Raw genomic sequence first — 17,599 nt, forward strand, 5'->3', positions numbered from 1 at the left:
AAATCTGAATTGCCAATTCTACGCCTCGATTGTTGACCGTTAAAATTTATTTTTCGGCAACACTATGTCGACTGTGCGAAATAATTAATGCAGTTTCTACGATGATCCTCATCCCTTCTTGTTTTTGACGCCTCAAAAGCCGCGTCGGTCAATATTTAAACGGTTCCGGTTTCCGTACACGCCAACTCTTTGGGGAATGTTTCCTCGTAAGCAATGAAAAAAAAAATAGGAAAAAAAAGAAACCCGTTTGGAAGAACGGAGTGCGTTACGCTTGAAACTGCCACGCATAATCCGGTACGCGCAATTATGTCACGTGCTCCCTCTCGACACGACGTGATATCGTACAAACAACTTTCTCCGGCATGCTAGCGCGAACCTCAAGAAAAGCAATGTCCGTTACATCACGTTTCTTCGAACCGATCGACGAGAAAGACCAGCTAAATCCTCGCATAAATTCCCACTGTTTACCTGAATCATGTGACGCTAAATAAATTCGCACAATTATTTTAGACCCGCGCACACATCCGGGAAGATGTCTTTTCTCTGTTTCGTGAATTCCGACGTTTCATATTATCAGTCTTTGCGGTACGTTGCGAAAATTAACTAAGTTGCTTCTAAATAATGACAGAAATATTTATCGTTCACGTCCGGAATGTTAAATGTATTTTTATTATTTTATTAAATGTGTGAAATATTTATCAATTAATTTACCAGTTTTATTGTTTTTCATGAATAAAATATTATCAAGCAGAATATTTATGCTTGTCTTAAAAGTTCTGCATAATTCTATGTTATTTAGGAAGTTTTATATTTTATTAATTTTTTTAATATGTACATATTTGATAAATGTATGTACATACATATATATTTAATCGTGATTTTCGATTCCTTTTTTCTTTTTGCACTATGTTACAAGTATGTGAAATCGCGAGTAAAATTTTACGCTGATAAACTTTGTCGTAAACTGATTTGTTTTTACGAAGTTCCGTGATGTTTACAGTATTAAATAAAAAATTAACTCCGACAGGTGAATTAATTTGAAAGAATTTCTCGTGCATTCCGTTTTAATTAAATAATTGAACATTTCGTAATGCTGCTTTGAAGGCGATTTCAATGCGCCGTAAACGCGCCTCTTCGCGCCGGCGTTGAGATCTCTCTTTCCGATGAAATAAAATTGTGAGCACAGGTGAGAGATACAGTCGTAGACTAAGAATTTCACTGGAACCTTCCCTCCTCCCGCCCTCCCCCATTTCTCGTTGCATTAGTCCACGATACATTGTAGTGAAAGTACGTTTCTCGAAGATGGTCTCGCGCGATCGCGTTTCCTCGCGATATTAATAATGTCCCGACTTCACGAGCCATCAAGTTCCGATGACTGCGCGGAAATGTCATTCGCGCCGAGAAATCACTATCACGGCAAACTCTCATTATTCATAGAGGCGCACGCGACGTAATTGGATCCACCCGCAAAACGTCCGTGTCGAAATGTATCCCCACGGAGAACCGAGATCGGATATAAATTGCATAATCGTGACAAAACGTGATCGTGGCCTGAGAGGAAGCCGGACCACGACTTCACTTTCTCAAAATTACTTTCACGGGGATACCACAAGAATTCCCGAAAAGATGCTTGATCAATGTACACATTCTCCGTGCTTACCGTTATGTTACGGAGAAAAAAGAAAGAGAAAGAAAAATTTCAGACTATCATGAACGACTTAAGCACGATAGTTTTTCTCTTTTTTTTTTGCGAAAAATTTATTATAAAATTACCGTTACAATTTTTAGCTTAATTTAAAAAATTATATTAAATAATAATAATTTTACAAAATGTAACAATATTTGATTGAAATAGGAATAATTTAAAAAATTCATTTTTATGACATTTTTGTTCAATTTTTAGATGATAATATCCGGGGAGTACAACTATAGTGATCCGATGATTCAAGAGCAAGTGGAGAATCTAACGAGAAGTCTTGAAGCGACTAAATACATTAGCAAGCAAAAAGTGTACACCGAGAGCTGGTTGCGCAGCTTCATCGATGATTACGTGAAACTCAACGATGAGGAGGACTTCCTCAATCTGAATATCTCGGACGAGCGCAGTTTTGTCAAGAATCTGAAAGAGTACCTGGCCTCCACAACCAGGCCTTTCTTCCTGGACGTCAAGTTTGACAGCACAGACGAGAAGATCATAGCGAGTCGTTTCATGCTGCAAGCAGTAAACGTTAGCGGCAGTAATCAGGAGAAGGAGATGGTGAAAGAGCTGCGTGAAATATGCGCAGCGTCGCCGCTAAATGCGAGCGTGTTTCATCCGTATTTCGTGTTCTTTGACCAGTTCGAATTGGTGAGACCGACCAGCATACAGTGCATGATATTCGGTGCACTCGTAATGATGCTCATCAGCTTCATCTTTATCCCGAACATCTTGTGCTGTCTGTGGATCGCCTTCTGCATCGTGTCAATCGAGTTGGGAGTGGCTGGTTACATGGCGTTATGGGAAGTCAATCTCGACAGCATTTCTATGATCAATCTGATTATGTGCATTGGCTTCAGCGTCGATTTCACCGCGCATATCTGTTACGCTTACATGAGGTCGAAGCAACCGCGACCAGAAGACCGGGTTAAAGAGAGCCTGTATAGTCTGGGTCTGCCGATCGTTCAAGGCGCTGCCTCGACGATACTCGGCCTGATGGCTCTTTTGCTGGCCGGCACCTATATTTTCATGGTGTTCTTTAAAATGGTCTTCTTAGTCATCTTTATCGGCGCCATGCACGGTATGTTCCTGTTGCCGGTTCTGTTATCTCTCTTCGGACCTGGCGCCTGCAGTGGCGGTGACAGTGAGCCCGATGAGGTGGAAAACACGAAGAACAGCACTCAAGAAAAAGAATTGCAACAACAGCAGCAGAAAACGCCTTACGTCATCCCGCTTCCTCATCTAGTCTACTACGGTCCGGGCGATATCAAACCGCTTCAGGACAATCTCGTGACGAACATGGCAGTGTTCGAGGAGAGGGATCCCGGCTTGGGCACCAGCGAGGACAGTAACTCAACCGAGAGCGGGTCTTCGCAAAGCAGAAGACGTCAATGCAAGCAGTCGCCTCAGGAGCAGCAGCAGGAGCAGCAGCAAGACCAGCAGCCGAGTCAGATTCGCCACGATATCTGGAGGAGGTCCACTGGTGTCCTGTACGGATTGTCGCAATTCCATTCCACGGTCGACGAACCTCAGCATCCGGCGCCGGATTATCCTGGCGCCGTGATCACGCAGCCGCGAGGATCGGCCGAGGGCAACGCTCCGCGAGCGGCCAATGTCTCTTACGTAGGACCTTATGTCGCATATCGCCACTTGAATCAGTTACCGCGCGATTATAGACGCAGCAGATCCTACCATAACTTGCAATATCCTGCGTCAACGCGGCATTTGACAGATCCTCGGTATCCTTAGACAAACCTACGAGAGAATAGTGTAAAAGACAGACACGCTATTAACGCGATTAGTAATGCGAGAAATCCCTCGATCAAGTTCGGTCCCTTGAATGCAAGAACTACAGTAATTATTGATTTACGAAAGGAAAAATTATATTAAAGTTTCATTTAACTTGAAAAAATATATCTTCAGAGATAATATTTATTCAGAAAAGACTAAATAAAAAATGTAAATAGCACAATACGTAAAATATTTCATATATAGAAATTATTAATTTTTTTTTTCTAATTACGCTTTTTATTTTTGTTCGATGTGTGGCCAGTACATTGAAATAATGCTCGTTAAGCATTATGAATATATAATCAAGGGGCTGAACTTCAATCTTTTGAAGGATTTTACTCACAAATAGCGAAACAGGAAGTGACGCCCGAGCATATTCGGACTCGTCTAAAGTTTTTTTTTTTTTTTAATTATATTCACGTTTCTCACTTTAAATCTGTTAAATTTTGATATTATTACATAATTTTTTTTTCATAAATCACGGAACAGAAAGAGACAAAAATCATATAAATAATGGTGATTAATATAATACGTGGCTGTATCTTGAAAAATAAAGTGCGAAATAAAAAAGAACTCTCAAGAACCACAAATTAATAATGATAACTATGTTTCGTTCTTGTGTAAACTGCCAAAAATATTAATTTTACATGTGAAATTAGATCTGAGAGGTTTCGGACGCCGCTAAATGAGGATTGATATATGTGATGTTTGAAAAACTTTTTTTTTAGAAGTGTTTGTTACGAAATAGTGGTGAATAAAAACAATGTTGAATTTGTGTGTCGCTACGTTTATGTATACGAGGTATCTTTATGTACGATATCGAAGAGTTTGAACATTAATTGACGAACGAAGTCGTATATTTTAAGAGGATTAATTGATTGCAAGTATATATATTTAGCGACGCTACATTCTTTCGACAAGATATATAAATAAGTAGTGTCGATGTTTTATTTTAAGAGAAAGCAGATCTTGTTAATTCTCAAGTCTTGGAGGCTTGAAGAAAATTTGCCGACCGTTGCATTTCTGCTTTTCTTTAGAAGATCGTATTTATCATACATGTCGCACGCACCTTGACACTCATAAGCGGCCACTCGATCTTGATTCATCTGACGTGAAGAAGATAAAGCGAGTTTATATACATCCAGTCGATTCTGAATGTATGACGAAAATACGAGCCTGACACTAAGCTCTAAATTTTAAGTCGCCTTTGGCTTTTAGATCCTGGAATTCCCGTGATAATCTGCCGAATCGTTTTTTTTTTTTTTTTTTTTTTTTTCCTTTGCTGTTATTGGTATCGCAATTTTATGTTGGCGTACCGTGTCCTTCGCAGCCAAAGGGTGTTAATCGTGTTTGCGCAAAAGACAAAATGCGTTTACGCGAGAGGATAATGTCGGAACGACGCTACCGGCATCGGGTTTTACGTTAGTTGTTAAGAATAGCTCAAATCGAAAACGATATATAGTATATATATATAATACAATATATGTATAATATACGTGCTCAATATCAATCAAAACTAAAATGTCCCGCGATATATCAAGTGTATCGATTGGCACACGTAGGAAATAAAGTAAGAAAAATAATACCACTTTTATTAATATCGCCTTATATCTTGTTAGTCGTTGGACAATGTTTTTTAATGTTCTTAATTGTCTTCTTTATTCCTACGTGGCGACGCATCAATTGTTCAATAAGCGTGCCTTAAACAATTTACAGATGTAAAATTTTGTCGTATAATAGGTCTAACTAAGTTAAAACTTGATAACCAATTTAAATAGCAAAGAAAGTTTAGAAGAACGTTAACCACAAAGTGAAAAGTGTCGTTTATCCGTTCGACTCTAATTTTTCTATCTCTAAACGTGTTATTCGTGTAAAATATTTAGAAAAAAAAAAAAGTTGATAATAGTTTGTCTTACGACTTTCCAATTTGTAATTCTTGATAACATTTATTTTGCAGAAACAATTAAAAAATTGCTCTCTAATCGACCGAAGTACCTTGCATATTATAATTGAAACTGTGATCTACAAAGGGATAGCTAAGTGGAGTTAGGCAAGACAGGACGCACGCTTCGCGATTCGAATAATGTATTTGTACGCGAATAAACAGCTTAATCGCTGTAGGAATTCGTTGCACTTCCGTTCCTTGTAAATTTTGCAAATCCGGTGATAACACGAATTTTCGTTGTCCTTGCACAACTTGGAAATCGCTGCTGCGCGATATTCTCGCGACTCTGTCAGCGCAACTATCGCGGCAATCAATCTGTAATAATCAGCAGTGACTCTAAGTTTCTCAATGCAAGAAACTTTCTCTTTCTTATTAATGTTTTTCCATACACGCTTTTAATACGAGCGCGGTTTTACGCGTCGATTTAATCTTCTGGTCGTGTAAAAGTTGCGGAATTATTTGTTTACATTAGGAATTGGCACCGCATCTCTCGAATTTATTTCTATCCCTTTACGTCCTCTACGAGAAAGCTGTAAGAAATTTCGAAAAAACTGTACATTATTCAGGAGAGAGAAAAGAGGAATTAAAAAAAAAACAAAAAAGTAACAAATATACGACAATACTTATTTTGAGGCCGAAGAGTGAACAAAGATATGCGCGGGCGAATAATACCTAAAGAAACAATCTTGCGGTTGATGGTGTACAGATAAATCTTTTCCTCATTTCGCGATTTGCAGCGTGCGTATGTTTTCATATTTATGAATGCGAGAGAGAGTATGAGTCGAATAATATTATAGCTAGTGGCAAACGGCGACCTGTCGTCGTCATCAAGGAAAAGCACAGGAAATATATTCTAGCAACAATCTTTTACGTGTGAGTCGGTGTCTTTTTTTACCCTTTTCAAAATGTTCGATTTCCTCCGACTGAAATGAAATGCATTATCACGCGCAAATTAGATTATTAATCCAATTATTCCAGTGACAAATGTAATATCATCTTTTTAAATATATAATAAGTTAGAAAAATAGGAAAAAAAAAAAAAAACGTACCGTTTTAATCTTTCAAGTATAATATATGTACGTATAAATTTACAGTTGCCACTTTTCCGCAATGTAAATTTTGGTTCTATCGTTTGAATCACTTAATATTGGCACGAAAGTAAGTGTCGATTTATTGTGTTATTATTTTGCATGCAAATAATACATCACGGAAATCATACGTATATCTTAGAGCATAAACTATAACATTATACTCTATATGCTTTTTTTTTTGTCGGTGGTGGTGACATTATCTTTTGGGATTTCTTAGAAACTAAATCGCGACGCCATTGTGGCTAACAAAAATTTAAGGTATACCTATCATACTAGTATAAGTTCTATGCTGTGTACATATAGTTTCATCAGTATACTATAGTTTCTGTAGCTCAGCTGGTCGTATGTTGTCACACGTTCTCTTGTTTAGCACTTTGGTTTACTTCACAGCAACACGCTTGAGGATAGAGAAGCTGTGTTACAATAATTTAAAACGTTTTTAATTAGGATTTGTTCTTTTTATTACACAGACGAATTATAGCACAACGATGTCAGCGACTAAGAAACAAATGTCTGAGAGACAGAGGCTAAAAAAAATGAGGTAAATTAATTTATTTGCATCAACCTAAGTTTCTTATTTCATTTGGAATAAAATCTTTTTTTTTTTAAGTAAAGCGCAGATGCAGTTGGCTATTATAAAAAAGAAACAGTGCGACACGAAAGCCCTTGCGATAGTCGAGCAGCTGCTGGAATCGCATGTGGATCCGGACTGGCTTCTTCAAAATGTAAGTGTATTTAGCTAATATTTCTTGTATTTGGACATTTAACAACGTAACTATTTTTTTTTTTATCAATAATTTATTACTTGTACAGTTAGGATTTATAAGTAAGAGTCACATGGAAGATGTGATAGAGGAGAGGGCAATAGTAAAATTGTGCGGATATATTCTCTGCTCTAATCAGTTGACTGTTGTTATTCGACAACAGTATCATATATCGACCCGCAAAAATAAAGTTTACGACATTAGCCGGCGGAAGAATTTTTGCAGTTCGTCATGTTATGGAGCGGCTAATTATATTTTGGAGCAAATGCTCGAGAGTCCACTGTGGATGAGAGAGAAAGAAGACATACCGTCCTTTCAAATTTTGCCTTTAAATTCTAAATCTGTACTCTGCGGAGATGAAGTTGACGTCGGAATTAAACTCTCACAAAGTTCAAATTCCGATTACAATGACGACAGCAAAGAATTTGCAGGACGTAATGCAATTGAGCAAACAGAAGAAAATGTAATGCATACATCAAGGTCTGAAAAAGAAAAAAGAGCAGAAGAGATTTCTACAGATATACAAGAATCTTTCAATTACAAAATGCATTTATCAGAATTATGCGAACAAGACAGTAAAAAGTGTGATTTAACAGATTGTATTAATCAAGAAGTTAATTACGGTAATAACATCAAACAAGTAGATATAAATCAAGAGAATTTAGAAATAGAAATTAGCCAGAAATCTGAAAATTTTCTACACCTGCACAAACATAAGATAATTACGAAAGATATTAATGTCGATGCAAATATATGTGATAATAAAAAAGCATTACAGCTTCAATTAAACGAAATAGAATGTAATCGAAATGATACTGACGAAAGGTTACCTCAATCAATTGAAACAAGTAACAGAAATGATGAAAATGAAAAAGGATTACTTCTGTTAGATGAAGTAAATAGTCCTCGTAATGAAAAAGCGATTGCACCTCAATTGGACAAAGTTTGCAGTAATAATAATACTGCAATCTCGTCTTCATCTGTATGTGATAAATATAAGGTAACAGGAGAAGCAAATAAAATAAATACAAGTAAAAAGTGTAACTTGAAAAAAACTAATAACAGCATGAAGGTGCAAAGTAATATTTATCACAATCTTGCAATGCACGTTGAACAGAGTGTTAGAGAATGGATTACAAAAAATACAATTTGCCTTTTAACGGGCCAAGCTGATGAAAGGAGTCAATTGATAGAGAAGCTTACTCAGTACGACAGGTATCAAAAACTGTGTAAAAAGTTAAATAAATTACAAGTGCAGGATGCAAAGGAAGATCGTATTAAATCGGAAGAAAAGGAGCTCAAACCTTTACCTCATTTCTCTGTGCTTCAAGAAGAAGGAAAGAAGATTGAATTAAAGGTACAATATTAATTGTAATTTTATAAAAAGTGTGATGACTAACTATGGTATATATGTATATAGGTACGCGCATTTTATGATGGACAAATGACTTTTACACAATCTGAGGATAGTATCAAAGAATCGGAAAGTAAAAGCAATGTTGAGCCCGTATTACCATTAACAGATTTTCACGCGCCTAATGCACTTCGTCGTCGAATTTTCCTGGAGAACCTTGATAAAATGTAATAAATTTTTATTTTAAAACGTTACATTTTTAAATCAAATATAGAAAAGATTGAATAAAATTTAATAATTATAATTATGTTATTTATATGCATTACAGATTACCAGATTTGATGCGGGCTTTAACACCCAATGCGAATATTTCTTCATTAGCACAATGTACTAATGATAATGAGAGGTACTCACTAATTAAGATTTTGGTTAGCACTTTTCATTTATCCGCTGGAAATATTGTGTTTAAAAGTGCCGAATGGACATTGGTAGGACTTATCATCATAAAAATGTGAGTTTAATTGCTATATTTAATTTAAAAATAATACAATAATTTTTAAAAAGTTTATATTAAAAATATATATGTAATTTCAGGTTAAGCTTGATTGATGTAAAATTGCAACTGTTACTTCGATCTAAACAAGCCTCAATGTATACGTCTATGATTCTCACAACGTATAAATTAGATTCTAATTATTTGGATGAATTTTTAATGGAAATAACAAATATGGAGTGTACGTCTAAGCCCAATGATAATGTTAAATAAAAAGTAAAATATTGTTAAAAAATATAATTATTGCATATAACAATACTTCGTTTAGATTGTTTAAACGTTTTGCATAGTCTTATAATCACTTTATACATTTTTTATTACATATAAATTTTATTGTTAAAAAGTAGCTATTTAAAAATCTCAAGAAATTATATTAATATTGAAGGTAAAGTATTAAATTGAAAAATACATCAATGATAATACACATCACAGTAATCACTCGTTTTTATGGTCGTAAATTGAGGAAGCGCAAATCACTTTTTTTTTTTTTTGTTAACTTTTTTAAAACTAATTATTATTAAAGTGTGCTTGGTGTTGATGGTGGCATTCCAGTAAATACGGAGGGAGAACAATCGAGACTTAACGGGTCTATTTGTGCTGTCGCTGCTAATTGGTCCTCTGTGGAATGATTGCCTACTTTGTCACGTAGAGACTCGTAAAGAGTGTGAACGGCTTCGTTATGCTAGAAGTTAAAATGATATTAACAATTAATACGTGAAAAATCAGACTGAAGTAAGTATTTTTACGTTTAAATTACCACATTTAATAATTTTTTTTAAAACTTAAAATGCATTACCTGACTTGTTGGTTGTAAGGCTTTCAGTAACGAATGTAATCGCGTAGACGGTAATTTAGGATGTATGTACCAAAGTAATTTCAACAAATGTCGCGTAACGTTATCTCTGCCTAAACCGGCTAGGAAAAATTCGTCAAAAATTACTGTACAGAAAGATTCGTTTGAAAATTCGTCAGCCATATTTAATATTAATAACGAAACCTGCAAAAATAATTTTGTCAGTATAAAAGTTTTAAATTTAATAAAATGTAAGCGACTATATTATGTTCAGAGCTATAAAAAAAAAGTTACTTTAATTACAATTACGATCGTAATCGTAATCGTAGTCATCTAATTATTGATTATCAAATAGTCACTTATATTTATACAGCTTTGATTATGTAAAACTAGTTACCAGTGTGTGTAGAAATGGATCTTCAAAAGCTCGTTGCGCTTGACAATTCGGTAATGTCGCGAGTACTCTCATCAAACCTCTGGCATCTCCTCTGCCCCTTCCAACTCCGCCACCACCGCCAACGTGTAAAGCATAATACATAGAGAGAACTGCTGCTACTCCAGAAAGCTGAGCGTATGCTTGGCATGCATCGGGAGGTGGTCCAGAATGCTCTATAATCGCAATTGCACTTTCTCTCTCATCAGGTGGAAGTTTGCAATTAAGTTGCCTTATTTGATCATCAACCATGAGTGACATAAGTGCTGGTAGGAATTTCGTAACGACTTGACTGTCTAATTTTGGCTCTTTAAAATCTTGCGTATCAATCATTTGCCAAGCGGATAATCCTAACGCAAGCATTCTTAACAATAATACGAGCACAGAATTTTCTCTGGGTAACGCTTCACCGTTTATCAAATGAAGCGCTATTTTGATTGCACTGCTGGCGAGAAAATTTACGGCATAGGGATCACATAAAATCATACTTAGATCCCCCAGCACCTGCTCTTGCCCTCTTTTTATACTGTCGAGAAAGCCTTGCAGCTCGCGAGATCTTTTAACGTCCACATTTTTTTCTCGAATACATGCATCCAGACACCAAGTAAATTTATGGCATGGATCCACCGAAATAATATCTTGTACCTCTAAATCGTGTAATGCCATTAACAGTTCTGCTCGTAAAGTGCAGTAGTGGATATTTTTTGTACGTAAAAACAAAGTCCTTAGAAATTGCAGTACCATGTCGTATAATTTTACACTTTGCCCAATCATGTGAGCTAATTTCTGCACAACTTCACCTTGTCTCCTTACCTTTGGAGACGGCATAAAAAATAAACTATTTAAATTACGATGATCGAATAAAATCTGTTCTTTCTCGAAGATATAACGGCTGAACAGTGGAGATACTTCATCGCCAAATAAACTTTGATTATCCTTCCATATCTGACGCTTTACTTCTGTGTCGGCATCGTTATACAGCTCTCTCTCCCTCACCAATACTCGTAAGTATTTATCTTCAATATGCAAAGTATTCCTCAAGATACGCATGACAACAGGCCGCAATGCTGCAACTCTAACGGCAGGAAAACTTTTTGATAGCAATTCCTTTAGTCTTTTGTCTCCGGACGGACCTTTGTCTGCTTTCTCTACGCCAATTTCATCAATCTGTTTAATTAGTTTTTCCCTCAACTCCTCAAGAACAGAGGCATGAAAGTCCAGCCTTCTAACTCCGTGCAAATCGAGCAGAGGTAGCATAGGCCGCAATGATGGTAGCAATATACCATTTTCCAGCTAAAATGAAACGATTTACCACATAAAATTTACGTCTAATTTAAAGTAGACTAACTTATACTATCAATGTCGTTGATTACTCCGATTTTCTACCTGAAATCCCTCAATGGCTTTCAGTGGATCTGTGCAACTCGTTAAAGCATCTCTTAAATATATTTGTCCCGGTATACCGAGGTCCTCCAGGCCGTTACCAGTCTCGCCGTTAGTTTTCGCCGAATTCATGGTTTTCTTTATCAAAGTAAAATATTCTGATTACTTATCGAGTCGCAAATTAAACCTACCGCTTACATTAATAATTTTTTTAATTTACGATACTTACTATTTACTTATCAACAACGATAAATATTTACGAATTTTCTTGACACTTTCCTCACGTCGTTCATGCTCAGCTGCAACTTTTGTTCATTTTCCGATGTATCATACGGAATTTTATCGAGTATATTGAATATTATCGAACTCCAATGTGCTCCAATTGTTTATTACCTTGTTGCACCTTGTCGTCAGAACGGAGCAGCGGTAGTACCAGTAGTACCACTTGTTATCGGTTTGAAAATGCAAACAGATTCTGGAATATTTTTCTGGCAGATGTTGGATTACCTGCAACAAATATGGCGCGATTGCACATACCGTATAGCGTATGTATAGTATACCACGCCGGCCGGATTGCCGAAGACTGGTTTCTCCCAGTTCTCTCATCCTCTGCCTCTGTCGCCTAGAATTATGTACATTAGCCGCTGTAGCCGCAAAAAATTCTATATCCTCTCTTCGGTGTACAAGGGCACGCCAAATTAGATAGGCCTTTATTAATTTTCTTTCGCTGATATTGTCAGTTTTTTTTGTGGTCGTATATTAATAAGATGTCCTAATACCGACATTACAGAATACGTATAAAGTTTTAAAAATACTCTAAAAATATATGTATAATATATAAGTATATACTTTTTTGTTACATGAATAAAAATATATTTCATCTATTTAAATTGCTTCTAGTATAAATGTATAGCAAAAAATTAATTATATTATATTGCACTTGAGTTGCCTTAACTCTACTTGGTAACAATTTTTCTAATAAAGACCGTTAATCATTATATATAACCCTTTTCAACTGCCTCAACTATTACATCTGCTATTCTTTGTCTTCCACTTGCTGTTGCGATGTAAGAAAAGTGCATTGCATCACCACAATCTACTGCTTCGTCGCCCGTAACGGCGTTATCTAAAGAGAATTCGGACACGTCCATTAGGCACAGTGGAATAGCATCGAGTGCAGCAAACACACCAAAAACGGATTGTTCTTTCACCTACGATCAACGTTAATATTGCAGTGTCTCTTTAAAGAACGACATAAAAAAGATATTATCTCGTACCTCTTTTATAAATAGGTCCCATGGATAGAGTTTCTCTGGATCGGACCCAAGTAATTTAATAATATTGCTTAACTCGGTGTGATACATTTTTAATATCTCGTCAAAATATTTATCACGAAATGACTTCGAAGTGCAGGCGTAAATTAAAAACGACAGGTCTGTGATAGGACTCGCGCAACGTGCAAGCTGGAAGTCTAGCATTATCGCTTGCTTTCCATTTTGTTCATCGCGAATTAAAAAATTTGGAACCCAACAGTCGCCCTCGTTTATAATAGACGTAGGAGCGTGTTGTTTCTTACACAATTCTATGCATATGTTAAAAAGTTCTCCCGACTTATAGGAATTGTATCGCTTATCAGCTTTGCTATCGGGATATTCGGCAGCTAATGCATGCTTGATCACAGTTTCCATTTTTTCCTGCAAAAAATGCGTTTTGTTATTTTGAAAGAGTAAAATGTATTTTAGCCTTTAATTGTTACTTACATGATACCCTTTGTACCAATCCCAGTATTCAGTAGCAAATAAGACTTCTTTTACACAGTTTGTCAGTTCTAGAAACTCATCGTTTCTTTGGTCTTTGTAGGCAAATGAAATTGCGTGAAATTTAGACAATATTTTCAAAACAACTGAAAATTCTTCCCAATCTAAACAATTCTCTCGCAATATAGTATGAAAACCTAGAGAAGAAGCATCTTCTAAAACTATAAATCCATATTCGCTGTCATTGCAGGAGATTATATAACGTGGAATGTGTAATAGATCACTTTGGCCCTTCTCTGCCAAAAAGTTATCGAACTTGGAAACAATCTGTAACAATTAAACAGACAGTGGCTCATTTGATATAGGCAAATAAATAATATAAATTGTATGCAAGTAATGTACGTATAATTACGTATGTACGTTTAATTTTACCTCAGTATAAAAAGCAATTTCGTTACTAAAAAAATCTGCACATCTAAGAGTCTTTCTTGTTCCAGGATTTTTTGGCATTGATTTCACAACAATATTCGCTTCCACGTATTTTTTTGGATCACCGTCGATAGCACCATTGATTTTACCTTTGTAGACATTTGATAAGTAATTGTCACCTCTAGACGATCCCTCGTTAAAAGTCCAATCTATCAGTTGCACTTTCTTTCCATCACATACTTTAGAGAGAATACTTGTCAATACTTCTTTTGTCAATTTACTGTTCACCTCACTTAACTTGGCACATTCTTGATACTGGGTCATATTTTTTCGATTTTATAAACGTCGATTAATTAAAGTTATTTAATATTTTATATATATATGTATATATATATATATATATTTATATTAAACTATTTCGTATTTGTAAATGCGAAGAATCAGTGTTATAAAGTAATAAATGAATCACGAGTTATAACCTACTAAATTCATGATAAATCTGATTCGCGGATTATGTAACTTATCTAAACGCATTGCATTGCTTTATCAAAGTTTGATAAAGACCGGACGAATCAAAGAGCATCTTTCTATGTATTCTGCTTTGCATAATTGTAAAGCGAACTACATCAGCTGTTTTTCTATATTTACTTCTAGTATTGATAAAGCTATAGTTTATATATACTACAAGCTTTTAGTACTGTAAATGTAAGAACGCAGTTATAAAAAGCTCGCTGGCAATAACATATAAGAAAAATGTAATTTACTGTAAAAATTAAAATTTTTTTCTTATTAAAATATGAATTTTTCATAGAATATACTTACCAAAATTAAATATATGTTAATAGATTTTTGAATGGAGCAGTGTTGTCCAATGTCACGTAGATTAAAATACAAAATAAAATTAGTATATATTAGTTTTGATTGAAAATAAAATATCTTTCTTCGAAATAGTTTGAAGATCGAAATGGAGATCGAAAATGGAAAGAAATGGTATAAAAAAAATCATATAAATATGCATATATACATAATTAACACGTTATATTTATATATTACAATATAAAATTTGTTTATAGGAAACCTAAATTCGGAAATATTTTTGCGTAATGCGTATCAGATTGCAAATCTGATAGCATTCTTGTGAAATTTATCTAAATTATACTATCCAGATAAATGAATAATATCGTGAACACAAAAACCTGTAAAGGCGTATTTCAACTAAAACATATTGAACCTAAAGAGTTGTACTTCATCTAAAGTCCATTCGTTATGAAAATATAAAAATCAAAAAGTGTGTTTCACGTACATCTCGATGCACCTTGAATGACTAAATTCTCGTTCGAAATTAAGACAAACGTAAGACTTCGCAAAAAAGCTTTTATTTACATTTGTTCCGTTTCGTTTAGCGCCTAAATTTATAATTGCAATAAAATCCCACACAAATCGATCGCGCACCCACACTGATCACTTGTCGTGGAATGTTTCACATAATAAATACAGCTTCTGAGATAAATTAAAATACAAGTCTTGCATCTGTTTTATACAACCAAGAGACGTATAAATTCCAATGTGTCAAATAGAATCCAATTGGATTCTATTGTAACAGTAGATTCACTCACGATGAGCCCGTATACCTTATTTACAATATCCATATATAAACATATACATTGCGACCTATCGATATACGAAGTGAAAGGTAAAAAGTACTATTTTGTACCTTAGAATCTGAGAAATAAAATAAAAATGCTGGCCTGTGTGTGTGTGACGATAAATCGCACTTATGTCATCTATTCTAAATCGGTAATAGTATTTTTTTTTATGTCTTTCTTATTCTCCTTCGATTTATTAAATGTAAACCTGTTGACATTAGTCGCTTCTTGCCTAACTTAACGGCTAAACTTAACGTAACCCGCAATTCTTAATCTAGTCTTAGCCGCTAACTAAATCGTACAATTGGACTGAGTGATAAATTATCATCGACTGTACAATCGCTTTCAGCTTGACACAATCATATCCTAATCTCGGAATACCTGAATGAGAATCGTAATTGTTTTCCCCAGTTGTGTGTTTGGACCTCGCGTATAATTTTTGTAAAAAATATACTTCCTGCTGGTCGCAAAGCTGATTTTACATATGTCGAATTTCCGTCAGAACAGTGAATTTAATAATGAATAAAGTACCAATTGAACAGATGGTTAAGTGCTTTAACATATGTACGGCTATACATATAACATAATGAATCTATGCGGTAAAAATTGCAGGGACAATATAACATCAAAGTTTTCTATAACGTGGCAGCGAATAAATAGCTACATCTTTAGCTAAAATACGTCGGAATTCTTGATGTGGCATTAAAACCGATGAATGATTTAAAATCATTTGCTCTTCCGATACGTTCCACAGCCGTGTTCGGTACTAACAGTGAACATAAAACCGAGAGAGAAGCGTTTTCCTATATATTTCAGTGAGACATATTATTTCTTTATTTTTTTTTTTTTTTCAATCACATGAATCTTAATAAGTACCAAGTGCCTAATATAAGATCAAGTTTCAAGATATACCCTGAACTACCCACATATAGGTAGAGGAACCCCACACGAGTTCGCCGTATACTTTTACTCGCTTATCGAGGATCAAAATAAATATGTATAGATATCGTACGGCAGAGGCTTGGCTCGGACGTCGATGCGAAGCGGGAGAGCGGGAATGGCAATTAGGTTGTCTATACACAGGACATATCTTACATAGAGTACGAGATAAAATTAGTTTAGACCGAAGTTTGCGAGGGCGACGATTCTCGCGGGTGTCGATATATCCTATGTTTCATCGACGACGATTATTACGCCTGCAACAAAAAAACACCGATTAGTATATCGCACGTGAAAATAATTCATTATCGGCATTTTCTACTTTTTCTAATAAATTCACTTTAATTAAAATAAAAATAATAAAAAAAAATAGTGATTTCTTTCATTAAATATATAATTAAAATTTGATTTTATGCTATACCTATCGAGTCAACGAGAATCACGTTTTAATCATCGCGTTGGCACAGCCTTTATGTGTTGTTATAAAGTTGATGATGAGTTTGATGCTGACTCGGATGCGAGTGTTGTTGCAACGAGTGCTGATGCTGATGGGGATGCTGATGCTGTACCGTGGGATGCCTCGCGTTATATCTAACGCTACCGGCCAGCGAGCTTCCCCTGCCGTGAGTACCGACTATGCTCTGCGTGTCGGACAGATCGTCCTCTTCCGCGCCAAGACTCCGGAACCTAACAAAACCGTCTTCGGCGACTAGCATCGTCGAACCGCCGGTCGGAGCTTGTTCGTGTAGGCCTTGAACAGGCGTATGCCTCCCGCGAGTTTCTGCGTTCCTTAGAGTTTGTATGCCGTTACCGTGACGACTCAAGGAACCCCGACCTTCGTGAGGAAAATGTCCCATTGTACCTGACTTGCGGATGGAATGTCTCTCGAAGGTACCTGTACAAACAAAAATTATTTTAATATAAAAAAATATATTATAAATTTATTATCATTTACATTAAATAGTTTAACGTTTAACAAATAATGATATAAAGAGTGAAATAAATTTTATACATTAAATTATAAA

The 17,599-nt window shown here is 35.5% G+C and overlaps 5 protein-coding genes and 1 long non-coding RNA gene across 8 annotated transcripts in view; 2 read left to right on the forward strand and 4 right to left on the reverse strand.

Annotated features, from left to right (window-relative positions):
- Ptr (patched domain-containing protein) overlaps positions 1 to 6,302 on the forward strand; it is a 28,905-nt gene extending 22,603 nt beyond the window's left edge. For all 3 annotated transcript variants that reach the window (XM_070657503.1, XM_070657504.1, XM_070657501.1), the window contains one exon: positions 1,904 to 6,302. In XM_070657503.1, coding sequence (XP_070513604.1) covers positions 1,904 to 3,445 — 1,542 coding nt within the window. In that variant the 3' untranslated portion in view covers positions 3,446 to 6,302. The remainder of the gene's footprint in view (positions 1 to 1,903) is intronic.
- LOC139103130 (uncharacterized) lies at positions 6,188 to 6,771 on the reverse strand. Its single transcript, XR_011545836.1, has 2 exons — positions 6,482 to 6,771; positions 6,188 to 6,355 (listed from the first exon to the last, which is right to left on the reverse strand). It is a non-coding gene; the product is annotated as an uncharacterized lncRNA (long non-coding RNA).
- A 99-nt stretch (positions 6,772 to 6,870) lies between these two features.
- LOC139103116 (putative RNA polymerase II subunit B1 CTD phosphatase RPAP2) lies at positions 6,871 to 9,407 on the forward strand. Its single transcript, XM_070657507.1, has 6 exons — positions 6,871 to 7,064; positions 7,134 to 7,248; positions 7,337 to 8,644; positions 8,708 to 8,868; positions 8,970 to 9,152; positions 9,236 to 9,407. Exons 1-6 carry the CDS (start codon positions 7,012 to 7,014, stop codon positions 9,405 to 9,407), a joined length of 1,992 nt encoding a protein of 663 aa, XP_070513608.1. The 5' UTR covers positions 6,871 to 7,011.
- A 9-nt stretch (positions 9,408 to 9,416) lies between these two features.
- Positions 9,417 to 12,226, reverse strand: Nelf-b (negative elongation factor B). The gene is made up of 5 exons (XM_070657517.1): positions 12,033 to 12,226; positions 11,807 to 11,941; positions 10,385 to 11,713; positions 9,991 to 10,191; positions 9,417 to 9,876 (listed from the first exon to the last, which is right to left on the reverse strand). Exons 2-5 carry the CDS (start codon positions 11,933 to 11,935, stop codon positions 9,712 to 9,714), a joined length of 1,824 nt encoding a protein of 607 aa, XP_070513618.1. The 5' UTR covers positions 11,936 to 11,941; positions 12,033 to 12,226; the 3' UTR covers positions 9,417 to 9,711.
- A 286-nt stretch (positions 12,227 to 12,512) lies between these two features.
- LOC139103122 (uncharacterized) lies at positions 12,513 to 14,536 on the reverse strand. Its single transcript, XM_070657520.1, has 4 exons — positions 13,993 to 14,536; positions 13,564 to 13,887; positions 13,081 to 13,497; positions 12,513 to 13,014 (listed from the first exon to the last, which is right to left on the reverse strand). The coding sequence occupies exons 1-4, from the start codon at positions 14,311 to 14,313 to the stop codon at positions 12,799 to 12,801; spliced, it is 1,278 nt and encodes a 425-aa protein (XP_070513621.1). The 5' UTR covers positions 14,314 to 14,536; the 3' UTR covers positions 12,513 to 12,798.
- Positions 14,537 to 15,008: 472 nt separating this feature from the next.
- LOC139103114 (proline-rich transmembrane protein 3) overlaps positions 15,009 to 17,599 on the reverse strand; it is a 125,768-nt gene continuing 123,177 nt past the window's right edge. The window contains exons 4-5 of the mRNA XM_070657505.1: positions 16,996 to 17,469; positions 15,009 to 16,831 (exon numbers count right to left, since the gene is read on the reverse strand). Coding sequence (XP_070513606.1) covers positions 17,045 to 17,469 — 425 coding nt within the window. The 3' untranslated portion in view covers positions 15,009 to 16,831; positions 16,996 to 17,044. The remainder of the gene's footprint in view (positions 16,832 to 16,995; positions 17,470 to 17,599) is intronic.

Source organism: Cardiocondyla obscurior, linkage group LG06 (genome assembly GCF_019399895.1).
Source record: "Cardiocondyla obscurior isolate alpha-2009 linkage group LG06, Cobs3.1, whole genome shotgun sequence".
In the NCBI taxonomy this organism is placed as follows: Eukaryota; Metazoa; Arthropoda; class Insecta; order Hymenoptera; family Formicidae; genus Cardiocondyla; species Cardiocondyla obscurior.